We start from the raw sequence: 17,198 nt of genomic DNA on the forward strand, positions 1-17,198 counted from the left end.
AAACAGTTTCCTTTGAGGATTAACACCAGTTAGCATATATTAAGATACTGAATACTAGTCAGTTCTACCGTCCATTTCTGAACCATCATTCCATCACTCATTTAGTGATCCCACATAATTATTATTCTCGGTCACAAACTAGTAGGTTAATTATTTTAATTTTTGGCCCCCTAATTAATGGCTGAGGCTATAGAGGATCGATGCCTATGGGGTATTGCGAAGTGGTGGGCATAGGCGATGGTAAGCCTAGCAACGGCTATTGGTCGGTTGCACATTGTCGCGGCCAAGGGTTTAATCTAGCTAAGTAGTCCCCGAAACAAAGACGACATGGGTGTAAAACTCATGCAACAACAGCATCATGTGGTCACGGGAGAAATGAAAAAGTCCAGACTTTGTGTTGTCTGGTTAACTGAGAGTGGCGCCAGGAATAATCAAAATAAAATGGATCACCTAGGAATTAATACCCAAACCTAGAATGGAATACTGGATTTCGGATGTCTTGATGGCAAGTTCGTTATATTCCTTTCCTTAGTTTCTGTTACTACCAGCACCGTACCAGTCTGTTCCTCCCATCCATTCTCTATTTTTCCTTGCTCAACAAATGTGAAGTAAAAAGAACACTGGTATAATCTTTTTCCTTTTGCACGCAGGCCCTGAAATCAGAATCCAAACAAACTGACACAATGACTATTCATATCCTATGTGTTGTGCAACCTTGTCCAACTGACACAGCGCGGAAAGTGACAATTCAAGATCAGGTCCTACAATTTATTGATCGAGCTACAATAATGACAGACATATTTCTAGGCTAGGGCGCTAGGCATCCCGACAAATTTTGTAGAACAAAATTCATCGTTTTACTAATATCGGTTGCCTTAACATAGGAGAATAAAGAATACTCCTGCGTAAAAAAGGATCGATCTTACGCTGCCGTTTTTTATGCTTGTCGTCATTCGTCCTGCTCGACTCCCAACCTGATTATATATATCCTCCTATCGTCCTAAAAGACATTCCCAATTAATATTCAATGATTTCAAATGGCTAACTATTTCCCGCGCATCCTGCGATACCTAGATGAAATAATATAGACACATAACTAACATCAGATACGCTACTGGAGTAGTGTAAAACACAAACCCAGAATTATTATATGGATACTCCACAATAATAAATGGAAGATAGAGAGGAGCCCGGGAGGGGAGTTGCGCTTTAGTACCAAGTGAAGCCTCCACTCAGTGCTAAAGAGGGTTAGGTATATTTATACCATTTATGGACACCAACCAGTATTAATATGTCACCTTTAGTACTGGGTGATTCCGCCACCCGGTACGAAAGGGGGTCATGGAGCGCGCCGGGGATTTATTCTTTAGACCCGGTACTAAATGTGTGCGTTAGTACCGGCTCAATTTGCAGCAGGTACTCATGCTACGGATGAATGCCCCATTTTCTAGCAGTGTATATATATATATATATATATATATATATATATATATATATATATATATATATATATATATATATATATATATATATATATATATATATATATATATATATATATATATAGCCCTATTTTAGAACCAACACTACGTAATGTAAGACTCTAATAGTTAGGGATGCAAGTACACCTGATAGTATCTTTTTGCTCAATTTATTAATAATTATGTAGCATATCATTTCACTGCCAGAAAACAGCACATTCGTCCCTGCACGTTAGTACCGGTCGCACTTTGGGCCAGTACTAACGGCTCAATTTAGTACCAGGCGGGGCACATAGTGGTCCTGGGAGCCGATTAGTACCGGCTGGAAATCCCAGCCTGCACTAAAGAGCTCCACCGACACCGGCGGCAACGGCTAGCGACCATTTAGTGCCACGAGCTGGTACTAAATGGCACCGAGTTTATTTAGTACTGGCTGCTGGCTCCAGCCGATACAAAATGTAGAGCTTTAGTACCGGCTGGAGCACAACCGGCACTAATACTCTTACCATAAATAAGCGCCCCTTCTTCCTCCCTGAGACGAGCTAGCATTTGAGACCAAGCTCGAGCTTCTCTTCTCCATGGCGACATAGAGAGGAGGTGCTGCCATTTTTTCAAGTTTTGTGGGGTATTTCACTCTTCTAAGTGTGCCAAAGGTTTGCAAGTTGACCCTCTCTTCTTTGATGGTCTACATGCTTTGTTTCATGCTCCATGGTTACAGAAATTTGTGATTTTTAGAAATAGTGAGAATGAGCACGAGTTCTTTGATTTATGCATGGATTTGAGATGTATAGAACCGATGAATTGAATTTGAGAGTAGTTTTATCGGATAGGTTAAATGTGGGTAATTTATAGTGAATTTTCAGTAGTTGTTATGCTTTTAGTTAGATTATTTTGACACTCAATGATGTATTTATTTAGGCTCATATGGAAACCATCGAGAAGTTTAAAAAATCTTTCGTTTGAGATCATGTATATGTCGTTAACCTTGATCCTGCGGTGATAACACTACTATTCGGGGCTAGCATCGATATTCACGATGCGGTGGGGTATATATGAGGACGTGATGAAGGAGTACGGGCACTATTGTACCGCACTCTGTCATATATATCAATGGTAGCCCTGAATGGCAGTGTCATCACCGCCGGGTCAAGGTTAACGACATAGACATGTGTTTTGAAACAAATATTTTTTTCTTGTCGATGGTTTTAGAGAAAGTGAGTCTAAAACAAAGCCGCGAACATTGATTGTGCATCCCTTATGGCGTGAACGACGTGTTTGCCTTGAACTGAAGAGGGTCAAAATAATTAGGATTTACGATTTATTCGATAAGGGTGCACTAAAATTAGTTTTGTTTCTTAATGACACATATAATTTACCTGTTATTAATATTACTTCTTCGAAATTCCATAGCAACGGGCGGCATTACGCAATCAATTGAAGCGCACTGGTCCTTCGCTTGAGTTCCATCCTGCGGAGCGTGTTGGTCTTGTTAGCGGTCCTATTCATCTTTGGATTAAGAAAGCTTTTCATGTATTCTCACTTGGAAAAGAAAGTCATAAATTTCAACGTGAATTTAATGTCGAGTTGCATGATACTGATGATGTGTCGAGTTGCATGGTACTGATGATAATCGTGAGTTGATGGCTCGATATAATGCAAGACGAGAAGCGTCGGGGATGGTGGAATATGACTGTTCTGTATCAAGAATTCACGAGGCATTGGTCAAAAAATCTCATGATGAGTAGTTTGTATTAGCTAGCTAGCATGTAGTTTAATCTGTATTTTAATTTGAAGCTTGTAATTTAAAATGTTGTGTAATTTAAGCATGTTATGTGATGAGTTTTTGGACCCTTTATATTTTAATGTTTAATTCGCAGAAATGGATTTGCAACATGATGCATGCTTCATTATGTAAATTTTATAGTGTGAAATTTGCCAAATTATTGTAGATCGATGGATCGACAATGGATGTACGGCGACAGGTGCACCATGACATGGATGAATGGTCTAAAGTCTTTTTTTGATGCGGTGAAGGCCCACAAGTCATCGAAAGGTTTCATGTGTTGTTCATGCCGCCTTTGCCAAAATAAGAAGGATTAATACTCTAACCGACACACTTCTACGCGTCCACATTTATAAAAATAAGTTTCAAGGATAATTATACGCTTTGGACCAAGAATGGTGAACCTGGAGTTCTGATGCAAGAAGGCGAAGGAGATGATGATGACGATGAGGAGGACAACAACATTGCAGACTGGGCTCACTTATATGAAGCAAGTGCCTTTAAAGATGAACCAATGGACAAGGCTGAAGAAAATTCTAGAGAAGATCAACCACCTGATGAACTAGGTCAGGTTTTAGTTGACGCACAGAGAGACAGTGAAACTTTGAAGGAGTCAAAGAAATTTAAGATGATGTTGGAGGATCATAAAAAATTATTGTACCCAAATTGCAAGCAGAGGCTTAAAAAGTTGGGTACCACACTGGAAAAGCTGCAATGGAAGGCAGCCAATAATGTTACCGACAAGGGGTTTGAGGAGCTACTAGGTATTGTAAACAACATGCTTCCAGAGAGGAACGAACTGCCCTCTACAAAATACGAAGCAAAAAAGGTTGTTTGTCCTCTTGTATTGGAGGTACAGAAAATTCATGCATGTCCTAACGATTGTATTCTCTACCGCGGCGATGAATATGAGAAAATTCATGCATGTCCTAACGATTGTAGGTGAGATGTTAAGAAGGGTATACGCGAGGCAAGAGATTCCGAGTTCAAATCCCGGTCACCGCAAGCCCGCGTATTTCGCTTGAAAAGTCTCATGACATGTAATGTGCACATGTGCGGGTCTCTTCCCAGGTTTAGTATATTTTTTTGGCCAAAACTGCATTGATCCCTGGTGAATTTTTCACCCGGTACTAAAGAGAACCAAAGGTACTGGGTGTTTTACCTGGTGACGAGAAAACTGAGGCTTTTAGTCTCAGTTTCGTACTACCGGTCCGGTATTTCTAATAGTGAAGGCCAAGCTCTGCTCCAAAATGGAAGCGGTCGAAGAGTTGGAGTCCGCCGACCAGTAGATGAACATCCGGGGATGGAGCCGCCTCAGCGGGCTGATCCCACAGCAGCAGCAGGCGGTGGTGGCGGCGCAGCCACAGGCTGGGACTCCCCCCCCCCCCTGCACGGAGTTGCTCCAACTGGAGCTCAAGACACAACAGCTCAAGGACGAGTCACTGTGGAATTACAGCTACAAGAAGGCCGTCGGCCTCATGGTGCGGAAGAATCCCCCGCCACGATGGACGTCATTGTGGAGCCTGACGGCTGTGACTCGCAGGCCAGCAGACCAGCGGCGCAGAGCGGCGTTCTGCAGGGGCGGAGCCAGGAATTTGTTTTTGTCATTATTAGGGGGACCAACCATGCTAATTTATATAAAAATTTAATCAAAATTCAAATTTTCAATGTAAATTTGGAAGCCATAGGGGGGCCAGGCCCCTGCCCGCCCCCCTGTCTATGCCCCTGGCGTTCTGCAAGCCGGCGGCACATGGCCCCGCGGATAGGGGCGAGCGGGGAAATGCGTGGTGTGGGCAAAGATAGAAGAGCCTGAGAAGGAGATGAGGGTAAAATAGATGTTTTACTTTATCCAATAGAGAAGAAAATGAATGGTTTATTGTAAAAGTTAACGAAGTGGTATTTTTCGGAATGGAATCATTCTTTGTAGTATTTTATGTAACGGCGATCTTTCAGTGGTATTTTCAGAATTTCCGGAAAAGATGATGTTTTGAACCACTTTACACAAATAATAATCCTATGTTATTTCCCGATGTTTTCAGCACTTTCTATTTGTTTTGCCTGGCAATTTTCCAACCTCTATGTGTCCATAGCCGCCTGACAGGCTGACACAGATCCATATATATGATGAACCATTCAACCACTTCAGCTTAGATACACAGATCCATGTAACGAAAAGCAATCAGGTTGGTGTCTTTATCGATGTAGCATAGGCATAGGCACACACTTATGAGCTAATAAGAAAACTATTCATTCGGTCAGTAACAGGATATCAGTTGACAGTTGCTGTTTCCCCCCCTGCAGGTCCCTGGGCTTGTAACCCCTTGGTATGAACATGTTGAAGCCACGGATGAGATCTGGGTGTCCAGCGAGAAGGACTTTGACGCGGTCGATCACAGCGGCCACACCGATGCTGCAACAACCCACAAACAATAGCGACAAGAATAATCAGCCTGACGATCGATCTCCATGAAATGAAATAGCCCGTGATGCCCATGTACTACTTCTTCACCCCTGTTCCCTCTGTCTACCAACGGCAGATTGAAGCCTGCAGCTTTGCTGCCGCATCTCTTGCCTAGATCTATAAGCGTGCGAGCTAGCAGGCAATCGAATGCAAATTGTCAAAAGATAAAGGCTATCGTCATCACTGACCTCCGGTGCTCCTGCAGGACGGCGAGGAACTCCTCGTACTTGCCCGGCACGCCAGCGAACTCGCGCTTCACGGCTAGCACCAACTGGATCGCGTCGCCGAGATCAGGTTGCGCCCGCGCCGCCGGCACCGCCACCGGGGGGCTCCTTGACCAATGATGAAGAGATCGGTTCATAATCATTAGATCGATTGCATACACCGTCAGCCAGCGTTGGTAGTAGATGACTAGATGTGCGTGGGGATACTCACGGAGGATTGCGAGCTCGGGGCGCCATGGGCGCACCCTGCTCCTCCCGAGCGCGCTTCAGGCTGAGACGACCCATCCCCTCGAGCAGTCAGAGTGAACCTGGTCTATCTGTAGCTAGCACGCAGCACCTGCTGCCCCTGCCGTGGCAGCGACAATATAATCCTCCGGCTCGCGTTCCCAAGACGCCAAGTGATGATGGCATTCGGCCTGGCTATACCGAACGGCGCACGTGCCAGGGAAGGAGTAGTACGTGGCGTACCCAAAAAAAATTTGGTGCAGGCCGGCTGCAAACCTCTCGCGGTGCAGGCCGAAATTTGTTGCAGACCGGCTGCAAACCTCTCGCGGTGCAGCCCAAAAATTGGTGCAGACCGACTGCAAACCTCTCGCGGTGCAGCCCAAAAATTGGTGCAGACCGGCTGCAAACCTCTCGCGGTGCAGCCCCACCTTGGATAGTAGCCACCTGTGCAGCTAAAAGGATCGGACGGCATGTCTCCCGTTCACGGTCGCTCGGCTCCTCCACGCACAACTCGGCTAATCGACTTCTAGCACCAGTATCACGAGTGATTCCAACAGGATGCCATGCCACACGTCAGCCATCCCGGGTGGGGCTACACCGGGAGAGGTTTGCAGCCGATATGCAACAATTTTTTTCCCCTCAACAAATGGCTTCATCTGTAGCCGTCACGACGTATGCTAGTGATAAAAAGAAAAATAATAGGTGATGATCATGTTAGCTAGAGAACTACCATGAATAGGAGAGACAATCACGAACGAGTTAGTCATTGTACAGGATTCCAAGCAAAGCAACTTTTGGAGAAGAGGAACCGGCCACAGACTGGAGAATGTTCATGGGAAAATAAGTCTGGAGAATGTTTGGAACTATGTTATTACACATAGACTGTCTATTTGAATGTCATCCAAAACCACTAATGTAAGACACCCTCCATGGATCTGCCTGCCTGCTTGCATTGGATGTCTGCAAAACATCAAGAACATCATAGGTCATCAAGGAAGCCGTGTTTATTTGCTGGAAGATTTTTTAAGAAAAAAGGATTAATTTCCGACCTTTTGCATCATCAGATGCATACGGTCATTATCGATTGTTACATTATCGTGACAATGACATATTTGGAAAATTATAGAGGTAAATAAAATGTTTCAAAATATATGATAACTCATATCATTCACATAATCTAAATAGAAATTGCTAGCCATTCTTTGCGTACACAGGAGCAGATCATTGTTTTGTTCATAATTTCCCAACCTGCATTTGTTTTTTGGAGGACAAGACAGTAGGCATGGATGCAAAAATCAATGGAAGTGCTAAACACATCATGGTGAAGAAGTGGCTTTTCAGTATACTAAAAAGGATACAAACCTAATCCTTCTATTTTCATGGAAAAGAATGGAAATCAGTACAAAGTCAATTCCCATAACTAATTCCATATGCAAAATTCATAAGCCAAATGGAACCAAATTAAAGATATTTCTCAACTAAAAATATGTTACAAATACTATGGGATGCCAGTCATTTGCCGTGTGCCAAGGCACACGGCAAAGGACGTCATACACATGGCAAAGGATTTGCCGTGTGTTACACACGTCAAACTCCTCACGACATAGAACGGCCGGCAAAGTACTTCTTTGCCATGAGTCATTTCAAGGGCACTCGGCAAAGAGTTTGCTGTGTGTGAAATAGACACTAAGCAAACATTTTTGGAAAACATAAAAAAATAAAAAAAATCCGTCAGCCGCCGCCGCCGTTGTTTGCCAGGATCAGCGGGCCGATAGGGTACATCGGCGGCCGCCCGAGCTTGGGCTGCTGAAGTGCCATGGCGATCTCTAGCTCAATGGCCTGGAAGGAGTTGATGAGGATGGTATTAGCAGTGAGGAAGCATCCAGCGACGTGGACCATTAGGCTGTCGGCGGGGCTCGACCTGACCTGGAGCGGTGGGATGACGTCAGGCCCCAGGATGGGCAAGCACCCCGGCAGTCGCAGTGGCTCGGTCAGGTCATGGAACTCGTCGTGGACGGAGGCTGCCAGCTCAGGGAGGTGGAGAAAGAGCATGGGCACATGGATGCTGCCGGGGAAGAAGAGCCACCTCCGCCGCACCCGGCGGCCCTGTCTGCGTCGAAGGCGTCCACGCTAAAGTGGTCGGTGACGAACACCACCAACGGCCCGGTGCCGGAGCTCCACGAGAGCACGACGGCGAACGCTAGGACTGAACACGCGCACTCCTCGGACATGAGCATCTCATTAGGGGCGCCCGAGGGAAGGTCGGAGAGGTGGACGAGCGGCAGCGCGCGGGCGACGATGGTCCCACTAGTCGGCCGTCGCTGCCCACACCGGTCGGCCGCCATTGGCCCGCTCCACGCCCCACCGCCCCTCCTCACCGGTCGATCTATTGCGGTGAGGGGTGTGCGGAAGGGGGAGGAGAGGTGCCGCGAGAGGGAGATGGAGGGAGAGGGCCCGAGAGGAAGGTGATCGGGGAGGAGCTCTCACCGACTTGGGCCCCGATATCGCCACTGCCACCCACATCATCATCATCATCATCAAGGAGGTGGCCCAGCCACCAGACGACCCGAGAGAGAGAGAGAGAGAGAGAGAGAGAGAGAGAGAGAGAGAGAGAGAGAGATGAGAGAGAGAGAGGAGGAGGCCGACGGCTTTGACTTGGGAGGAGAGAGGGGGACGATCCGGCTCATGATGTTTGGACCAATGGGAGAGCTCAATTTTAAAGCCTTGGATTGATAACGTGGTAAGTGTGTTTCCTTAACTGCCTTCCAATGTGTTTTAATACATGGAAATGAGTTCAAATGATAATGTTGTAAACTACAAAGTTTTAGATCTCGTCGAGCTCTACAACTTCTGTATAGAACTTATTTATATCCGGAGTCATTTGGAAGTTTTAACATTTATAATTTCAAATTAGATAACTTATAATGACATTTTAAAGCATTAAACAATCTCAAATATAAAAGTTAAAAACTACTATAAAAGTTGAAAACTACAAGTTTTTATATTTCGTGGAGTTGTATGACTTTGGTATAAATTTTTTTCATATCAGATCATATAAAAAGGTTTGTATTCGAAAAATACATCCACTAACTCTCTCACATACAATCACACATATACTTCTTGCATGTTTCGATTTTATAAACATTGCTATGACAAAATGTGCTAAATCTTCTCAACTTTTTATCACAGCCTCCACGTATGATACCATCACATTATGACAAATCTAGCTCATAATTTTCCTAAACCCTAGCTCATAATTTTCAGACTTCATTTGCTTTTTTTAGAATTTAAAAATCATTTGGACACATGTTAGGGGTCATATTTCTTGAACAAGATGTTCAAAATTTCTTTTCATTTCATGGGTAAGGCCTCAAACTAGACTAGATAACATGAATATAATTTTCTACATGTTGTATTCCATTATTTGAATCAACTGCATTTCAAATTTGACCTGATTCAAAATGTTTTGAGGTTGGAAGTGGGAAAAACTTAATTCTTTGCCGAGTGTAAAAAAACCATAGGCAAACTCTCATCTTTGATGAGTGCCAAAAATAATACATTTGGCAAAGAACTCTTTGCCGAGTGTATTTATTTTGCAGAGTGTTTTTTGTATGACACTCGGCAAAGACCTTATTTGCCGAGTATATTTTCCGAAAAAAAAATACACTCGGCAAAGGTTTAGCACTCGGCAAAGATCGAGTTTCCCATAGTGAAATGACCCTGAACTGAAGTAGGACCAGTATTTCCACAGCTGAACAAAATTATATACCTACTCAAATTCTGAAAGTAAAGACAATATTTACCTACCAAGTACTAGCAAGTTCTGACTTTTTTCGAACATGTACAGTTAAAACATCGTTTGAGGAGCCCAGAGGAACTTCTTGTGACAACTTGATCTGATTTATTTCCCAAATTTAAACTGGTCTGAAAAAATCTTCGTTATTGGTAAATTGAAGAGTAGCTTATATATATATGTTCCACGACCATCCATAAGGTCTATTCAGTCATCTATCTTTCTCTCGAGAAAAATGCTTAGCTTTCAATCACGCATAATTTGCCCAGTTCGATCCTTAACCGTAATATTTTTTTTAAGCTGCTTGCATTACTTCTCGGCATGCACAGTATTGATGGAATAGAATTCAGAGCTATATATATGCGGAAAAAAGGGGGCTAGAGGCGAGGAGATAAAAGAAAAGGGGTATATGTGTCCCTGCCCCTATTTTGAAGTGTAATTATGATTTTACTCTTATTATTCACAAGTCAATGTGAATTTTCCCCTATTCAATGGACAAAATAGGGGCAAACGCGCAAAGAGCAAAATCTACTTGTCACGTGCAACCTAAAACACCTGGAAGGAACTTGCGTCACAATATGAAGCAAACAAAATATGATCTCAGGTCCCTTTCATTCCAAGAGCGAATAAAACACAGGATAGTGAACACAGTCCGGATTTGGGATCACACAACTACTGGCAGCACACAGAAGTACAGAACCGGCACGGATGAATCCACTTATTAGGTTTATCACACTGAGGCAGCATCAGCATCACCTTGCTAGTTGTCCCGGAGCTGGTATCCCCTTGGCAGGTAGGCGTTGAACGTGCGGATGAGATTGGGATGCCCCCGGAACAGTTGTTGCAGGTGGCTAACCAGGCCGTCGACTCCGAAGCTGAAATCCCACACAAATAAACCAAAAATGAGCCCGCGTAAAGTCATGAACTAATCCCACGGATGGAAGCCAGAGCTAGCAATTGTCACTCACGCCCCGAGCCTGAACCCGCGCATGACGGCACGGAAGTCCCGGAAGTAGCCAGGCTTGCCAGCGAACTCAGACTCCGCAGCCAGGAGGAACTCGATCCATCTATCATCGGTGGGCGCCAGCAGCGGCGGCGCCGGCCAGTCTACAGGTAGTGGCGGCGCCGGCCTCCTAGTTGACGAAAAGGAAAACAGATCGGGTCGACGAACCATTAGATCGAACACGAGACTGGCGAATTAGCAAATCATAGAAAAATTGTAGCTTTAATTTCTGAGTCTCAAGACCAGAATAACGAAGCCATGGGAGACAGATTAGAGAGAGGGTGATGGAATCAAGGGAGAAACTAGCAAGTAGCAACTCACGGATTGCCGCGACGCTGGGACTCTGGCGCCATAGGCGAGCCATCCTCCTCCTCCCTCGCGCGCTTCTGGCCGCCATTGGAGTAGTCCATATTCTCGCACTGCTGGGAATGGGACACCGGCAGCCTTCCTAGCTATGGAGTTGCCCTCTTTTTTTTACAGTGGGGAATTGAGGCACGGAGGTTCTTGTGCTTATGATACAGCAAGCAATAAAGGACGCCGTGGTCGGCCTGGCCACCTAACATACCACTCGTGCAGCGATGAGTCATGCCTTTTGTCCTCTTGTGCTCTTGGCCTGGCCACCTAACGGCTAAGAGTAGACTGGGTCCTCTGACGGCTGGGCTCCGTCAGGATTCCTATGGGGAGTAACATCTGATAGCCTGTAAATTTAATGTACATATATAAATACTGCAATTAATCCCACCCCTAAAACATAACATAGTCAATGAAATTTTTTTCCCCTCTACTGCTCTACGTCATCAGGTGTCAATGACAAGTTTGGTTCTTCTTCCTTGTCATGTAAAACCACTTTTCATCAATGTACATGAGGCTGTAGATACAAAGGGTATGTTTGGTTGGGCTTCAGCTCCTCCAAAAACAACTCCGGCTCCAGCTCCTCTAGAGGCGGCTTCTCTGGTGGAGCTGAAGCTATTTTGGAAAATATTTGGAAAAACAGATCCATCCTATTTTTCATAAATTAATTGGAGAGGTCAAATGTCCAATGTACCCTTAGCTATTAAAGGTGCTTGTGCCGCTGAATTTTATGTTTGTACTGAGTTTAAATTTTGAATCATGTGAACATAAAATAAATAAATATATTAGGTAATAATCATTATCTTTTCATATTATTAGAGTAATTTTAAAGGAGTCAATCCTCGTATAAGAAAGAAGTCCATCCATAAAAAGGAAGTCTTTTTCCTATGTCATTCAATTTAGTTCACTTTATATGTCATTCAACCAGATAAGTTGTCTTTTTTTAGGAATTGGGGCAGTTCTCAGTAGTGATATCTATTCATCAACCGGTAAACAAAGTGAAGTTTCATTTTTTTGTTGATTTATAAAACCAACCACAAAATGATATTTTTAAAATGATGAAATCCAACTTATACTCTTAGTCACATTGGTAGGCCTGTGACACTACTACTGCCAAAAAGGGCCATACATACTGGTTGAAAAGAGCCACAGGTACTGGTTCTTCAAACAATACTACGAGACCGACACTAAAAGCCTCAGTTTTCATCACCGGATAATTTACCCGGTACTAAAGTCCTCCTTTAGTACCGGGGTGGAGACACCACCAGGTACCAAAGCTTCACGCGTCCAAAAGAAATATTTTAAACCCGGAAGGAGGCCCACACACACGCGTGCAGTGGATGGGATTCGAACTTGCAATCTCTTGCCTCGCACTTACCTTCCTTAATTACGAGCTCACATACACAGCAATTGTGATTGGGAAAGGAATACTTTTCTTTTGAAGTAACCAGTGGATGCCCTTTAAGCTTGCACCTGTTGGTGGATGACCTTTAAGTGAATAGTTTATTTGTCATGACTCCTTAATGGTTGACCACAAAAGCTAAGTGAATTGTTTATTTGTCATGACTCCTTAATGGTTGGGAACATCCATTTGGTAAAACAATGCCTATATTTTATGGTTATTGTCTACAAACGTGAAAGATAGCCAACAATAAGCTTACAGGTTGAAGAAACTGTCAATACACACCTTGACGTGTGGTTCCTGGGTGTAAACTGTGGGACAGTTAATCCTTGACCCTAGTGCCTATCATTCAACTCTATTTTTAAAGTCTTCCTTTTATTGTATCGTGAATTGTGACTTGTAACAAAACCTCCTCCTAATACATGAACTCTACCGCAGAACACCCGTATTCTTATCGATCTGCAATCAACACACCAGTATTTGAATGCATGCATATCTGCGTTGGCGCAATAGACAACACGCGGTAAGAACAGAAACACCAGAACAGATCACGATATCCGTTCTAGGTCTAGAAGCATTGGTTATTAAGAAACTCCAACCAGAATTTAAGAACAACAATTTGGGAAAAATTCCCATTAGGATGTTACCACATTTGTCGCTTCCTATTTGTCAAGCTCGACCGGAGACTTCAATTGTGTGCACATAAAGCATAAATACTATCCTAAAAGAATATTCTCCCCTACCCGTTGAAACAAACCAAATCTTTTCCCGCGCGTGTCGCTTCCAGTTTATCCGCTCAAATAAAGACTTCATTTATGCGGAGTATGATATGACCAAAAAGAATATTATCCCTTACCATTTAAACGGACCGAATCTATTTCCTGCACGCATCCCAAACAAGCCATGCAAGCATGTAAATTCAAATGATCCACATGTAATTGCCCCACATCCGAAAACACTTAGGGCGTCTCTAGCGGTCTGACGATTTGGGCCAGCGATTTGGAGGAGAGAGAGGAGAGCAGCAGGCGCTTGGGAAGGGCGCACTTGAGAGTGAGCAGCATCGGTGAGTGTGCAAGCTAGCAATGAACCAAGCGCTAGCGACCACTGTGCGGCAACTATTCATCGATTAGTGCTTCACGAGCTGATGAGAGCAGCCCTGTTGGTTCAGCTTCTCCGGTGTCCCAAGAGCAACTTCAACAAGAAGATCCTGCTAACCCTGCAGATTGGAGTGAGAGGAGTGATAGCAGCCCTGACGAAAGTCAAAAGAAAGAAGGGCGTGTGAATTGGGGAGAGGAGGAAAACCTTAGGTTAGTGCTTGGTTGAAGTGTTCTAATGATCCAATTCAAGGAGTTGATAGAAGGGGAGATAGGTACTGGAAGGATGTTGCAGCAGAGTACAATTTGCATGCACCCAAAGAGCAAAGAAGAACATCAGCTAAGTTGAAAAACCATTGGAACAAGACTATACCTTTTATTACCAAGTTCAATGGATGTTATGACAAGGCAAGGAGAGAGCATGCTAGTGGCGAATCTGATGACCAAGGCATGGAAAGAGCCCGTGAAGAGTACAAAAAAGTTGTTAACAAAAAGAGACCTTTTGAATTGGAGTATTGGTGGAGAGCAGTGAAGGATCAACCCAAGTGGAGTAAAGCTTACCCAATTGAAGAAATGATGAACAAGAGAAGCAGGCTGAATGCATCAGGAGCTTATTCTTCTTCAAATCAAGACAGCGAAGATGCAGACCCTGCAGCCGGGTGCTGACCACCAGGGCGAAATACATCCAAAGCTCAACAAAAAGGAAAGGGCAAGTCAGTATATTCAGAAGACACTATTTCAAATGAAAATGTGAGCCTTTTCAATGAACTTCAATTAAGAAAAGCTATTGCTGCTGAAAAAATGGCTGAAGCAACCCTTGCCAAAGCACAAGCTGCACAAGCCAAAGCTGAAGCTGATAATAAAATGGCAAATGCTGAGAAGGGAAAGACAAAGCTGCAGATGATGGATAAGTACATGGCGTTGCTATATAAAGACACTACAGGCTATGATGAAGTTACCAAGGCACGACATGAAGAGGTGCTGACTTACTTAGCTACTCAGTTTTTTAGTTGAAATATTTTCTTTTTTCTTTGACTAGTTCACTTGTACTACCTCTCTAAATTAAATGAGTATTGTTGTACTGCTCCTGTGAATCAGATCATGTATCAATGTGCTACTATCAATGTATTAACTTGTTTGTTCTCAATGCAGCAAAGACAAAATATTTGCAGAACGTCAAGAGGGAGCAAGAAAAGATGTCGAGCGTGCATTTGGTGTTTTGCAAGCTCGCTTTGCCATTCTAAGAAGCCCAGCTCTATGTGGCAAGTGCAATCACTCGCTGAGATTATGTATGCATGTATTATATTACACAACATGATTGTGGAGGATGAAAGGGATACTTTTAGAGTTCTCTATGATGATGACTACGAGTATGACTATGACAATGGTACCTCCACGCCACTGTTAAATTATGGACATGGGCCAATTCATGGGTTTGCTAGAGCTCTAGAGATAGAAGAAGATATTCGGAATCGAGATATGCATCGTCGTCTCAAAGCAGACTTGGTTGAACATATATTTCAGCATTTTGGAGGTGATCAAGCATAGAATAATTATTTAGTTTCTCAATAATATGTGTGTATTGTCAATGTATGCTCTCTATTCAGGCATGTCGTGTTTGAATGTACGTCTTTAGTTTTTTACTTCACATTTTAATCTCAAGCATATCGTGTTGTGTTCTATAAAGACTCCAACTAGTCAAGTATTTCTAAGTTAACTTCAGATTGACCTCTATTGTTTTGCTTTGCTCTATTTGACCGGAACTACGGCGGGCCCTTTGGGCCAGCCTGAACCATATATTGCCAAAAAACAGAGGGGGATACACGGTTCAAGAGAAGTATAGGGTGGGGGGCAGTGCAAAGCAAGACAAAGGTTGCCAGACACACGCCTGGCAAGGAAGAGAAAAAACACTAGGAACAAAGATTAAAAATAATTACATTAATTACATAAGAAAGAGCTCCAAGCATCCAGAGCTTAGCACGCCGGTCTTGCACCCTGTGTCGCCAGAGCTGGAGATCGGCTGAGCAGCGGCGCAAGGTGAAGACGCAAGTTTCCTTCTCAAGTCTGAAAACCAGAGCATTGCGGCGCTTCCAAATATTCCAAAGTGTAGAGCCAACCTTGCCGTTGTCGATGTTGATGTTGGGACCAGGAAGGGAGATGCCCCAAAGAGATTCAACATCACCGACCGAGAGACCCGAGAGGCCAATAACGGCCCAGATTTCTTTTGCACGAGGACAAAAGAGAAAGAGGTGACGAACATCTTCAGGAACGGCACAAAGGGGGCACAGACCAGAGTTGTTGGCTCGGCGCTCGCGAAGCCGAGCATTGGTATTCAGCTTGTGGTGATGCACCAGCCAAAGGAACGAGCGACATCTCGAGGGGGCCGCATTATGCCAAATATGCGGGGCAAAAGTATCATCATCCAGTTGGGAGAAGGAGGAGGAGTAGCTAATGGCAGTGGAGAAAGGCGTGGAGGGGAGGTCTCGGATATGGCGGTAGTCACAGCTGTCAGCCGACAGCTGAACGTTGGAAATCAAGGCAGAAAGGGAGGTAAACTGCTTTGCTCTATTTATCCTGATATTTCTTAGTACCCTATAAATCAAAATAGTACGTACCTGCCTAAGCTTGAAACTTATTAGAACCATAGCGATGAAGTCGCCCAACCATCCTCGATGCCTGCTGGACGTGGACTGCCGGCCGAAGCATGCACCGGAGGGGTTCTTTGCGCGGCAGCCTGCTTGACAGCGCGTCCTCCGCACGGCCGGCAGCTCGACGCGCCGCAGTTCTCCGCGCGGCCGCATGCTCGACGCACCGCCGTTCATTGCGCGGCCGCCGGCTCGACGGCGCCGTCCTTCTCCGCGCGGCCGCATGCTCGACGCCGCCGTTCTTCGCGCAGCTGTCGGCTTGACGGCGCCATCCTTCTCCCCGGGCTCGACTTCGCCTGCTCTACAGTGCCGCCTGCTCTTCGGCACCTTCCTTCTCCAGCGCGGCCACCTGCTCGACGGCGTCGCCGATCTCCGCGTGACTGCCTGCTCTACTGCTTCTCTCTTTCTGATTCGACCAGATCCGAGCAATTGAACTCATGCTGAAGTAATATCACCAGGAGGGAGCTCGAATTATTTGACGGATGGCGAGATCCAGGGATCGTTCTGGTGGGGAACGACGAAGACGGAGGGAGCGGCGAAAGGAGGAAGGAAAGAAGAGATTTTCCTGCCGCGCGAAGGAACCAATTATTTATTGTCAGTGGGTCCCATCTAAAAGTAGATAGCATCACTTTCAATTTTTGGAACTAAACGGCCCTACTCCACGCTGCAGCTCCAGAGAGCAATGCCTATTTTTCGACCGTGGGTCCCATAATTTTTGGGCATCGCTATCCACACT

The 17,198-nt window shown here is 44.6% G+C and overlaps 1 protein-coding gene and 1 long non-coding RNA gene across 2 annotated transcripts; both read right to left on the minus strand.

Annotated features, from left to right (window-relative positions):
* Window positions 1–10,560: 10,560 nt before the first annotated feature.
* On the minus strand, window positions 10,561–11,380 carry LOC120713270 (paired amphipathic helix protein Sin3a-like). Its single transcript, XM_039999260.1, has 3 exons — window positions 11,292–11,380; window positions 10,936–11,100; window positions 10,561–10,842 (listed from the first exon to the last, which is right to left on the minus strand). The coding sequence occupies exons 1-3, from the start codon at window positions 11,378–11,380 to the stop codon at window positions 10,728–10,730; spliced, it is 369 nt and encodes a 122-aa protein (XP_039855194.1). The 3' UTR covers window positions 10,561–10,727.
* Window positions 11,381–13,553: 2,173 nt separating this feature from the next.
* LOC120711833 lies at window positions 13,554–15,570 on the minus strand. The gene is made up of 2 exons (XR_005690499.1): window positions 14,379–15,570; window positions 13,554–14,095 (listed from the first exon to the last, which is right to left on the minus strand). It is a non-coding gene; the product is annotated as an uncharacterized LOC120711833 (long non-coding RNA).
* Between the last annotated feature and the right edge of the window lie 1,628 nt (window positions 15,571–17,198).

Source organism: Panicum virgatum, chromosome 6K (genome assembly GCF_016808335.1).
Source record: "Panicum virgatum strain AP13 chromosome 6K, P.virgatum_v5, whole genome shotgun sequence".
In the NCBI taxonomy this organism is placed as follows: domain Eukaryota; kingdom Viridiplantae; phylum Streptophyta; class Magnoliopsida; order Poales; family Poaceae; genus Panicum; species Panicum virgatum.

What these genes read in the sequence shown, in the direction of transcription:
- LOC120713270 (XM_039999260.1), bottom strand. Translation starts at nt 11,380, where the DNA reads ATGGACTACTCCAATGGCGGCCAGAAGCGCGCGAGGGAGGAGGAGGAT. An exon ending in TCCCAGCGTCGCGGCAATCC is followed by an intron (nt 11,101 to 11,291) that starts GTGAGTTGCTAC and finishes TTCGTCAACTAG; the next exon opens with GAGGCCGGCGCCGCCACTAC. An exon ending in CGCGGGTTCAGGCTCGGGGC is followed by an intron (nt 10,843 to 10,935) that starts GTGAGTGACAAT and finishes GTGGGATTTCAG; the next exon opens with CTTCGGAGTCGACGGCCTGG.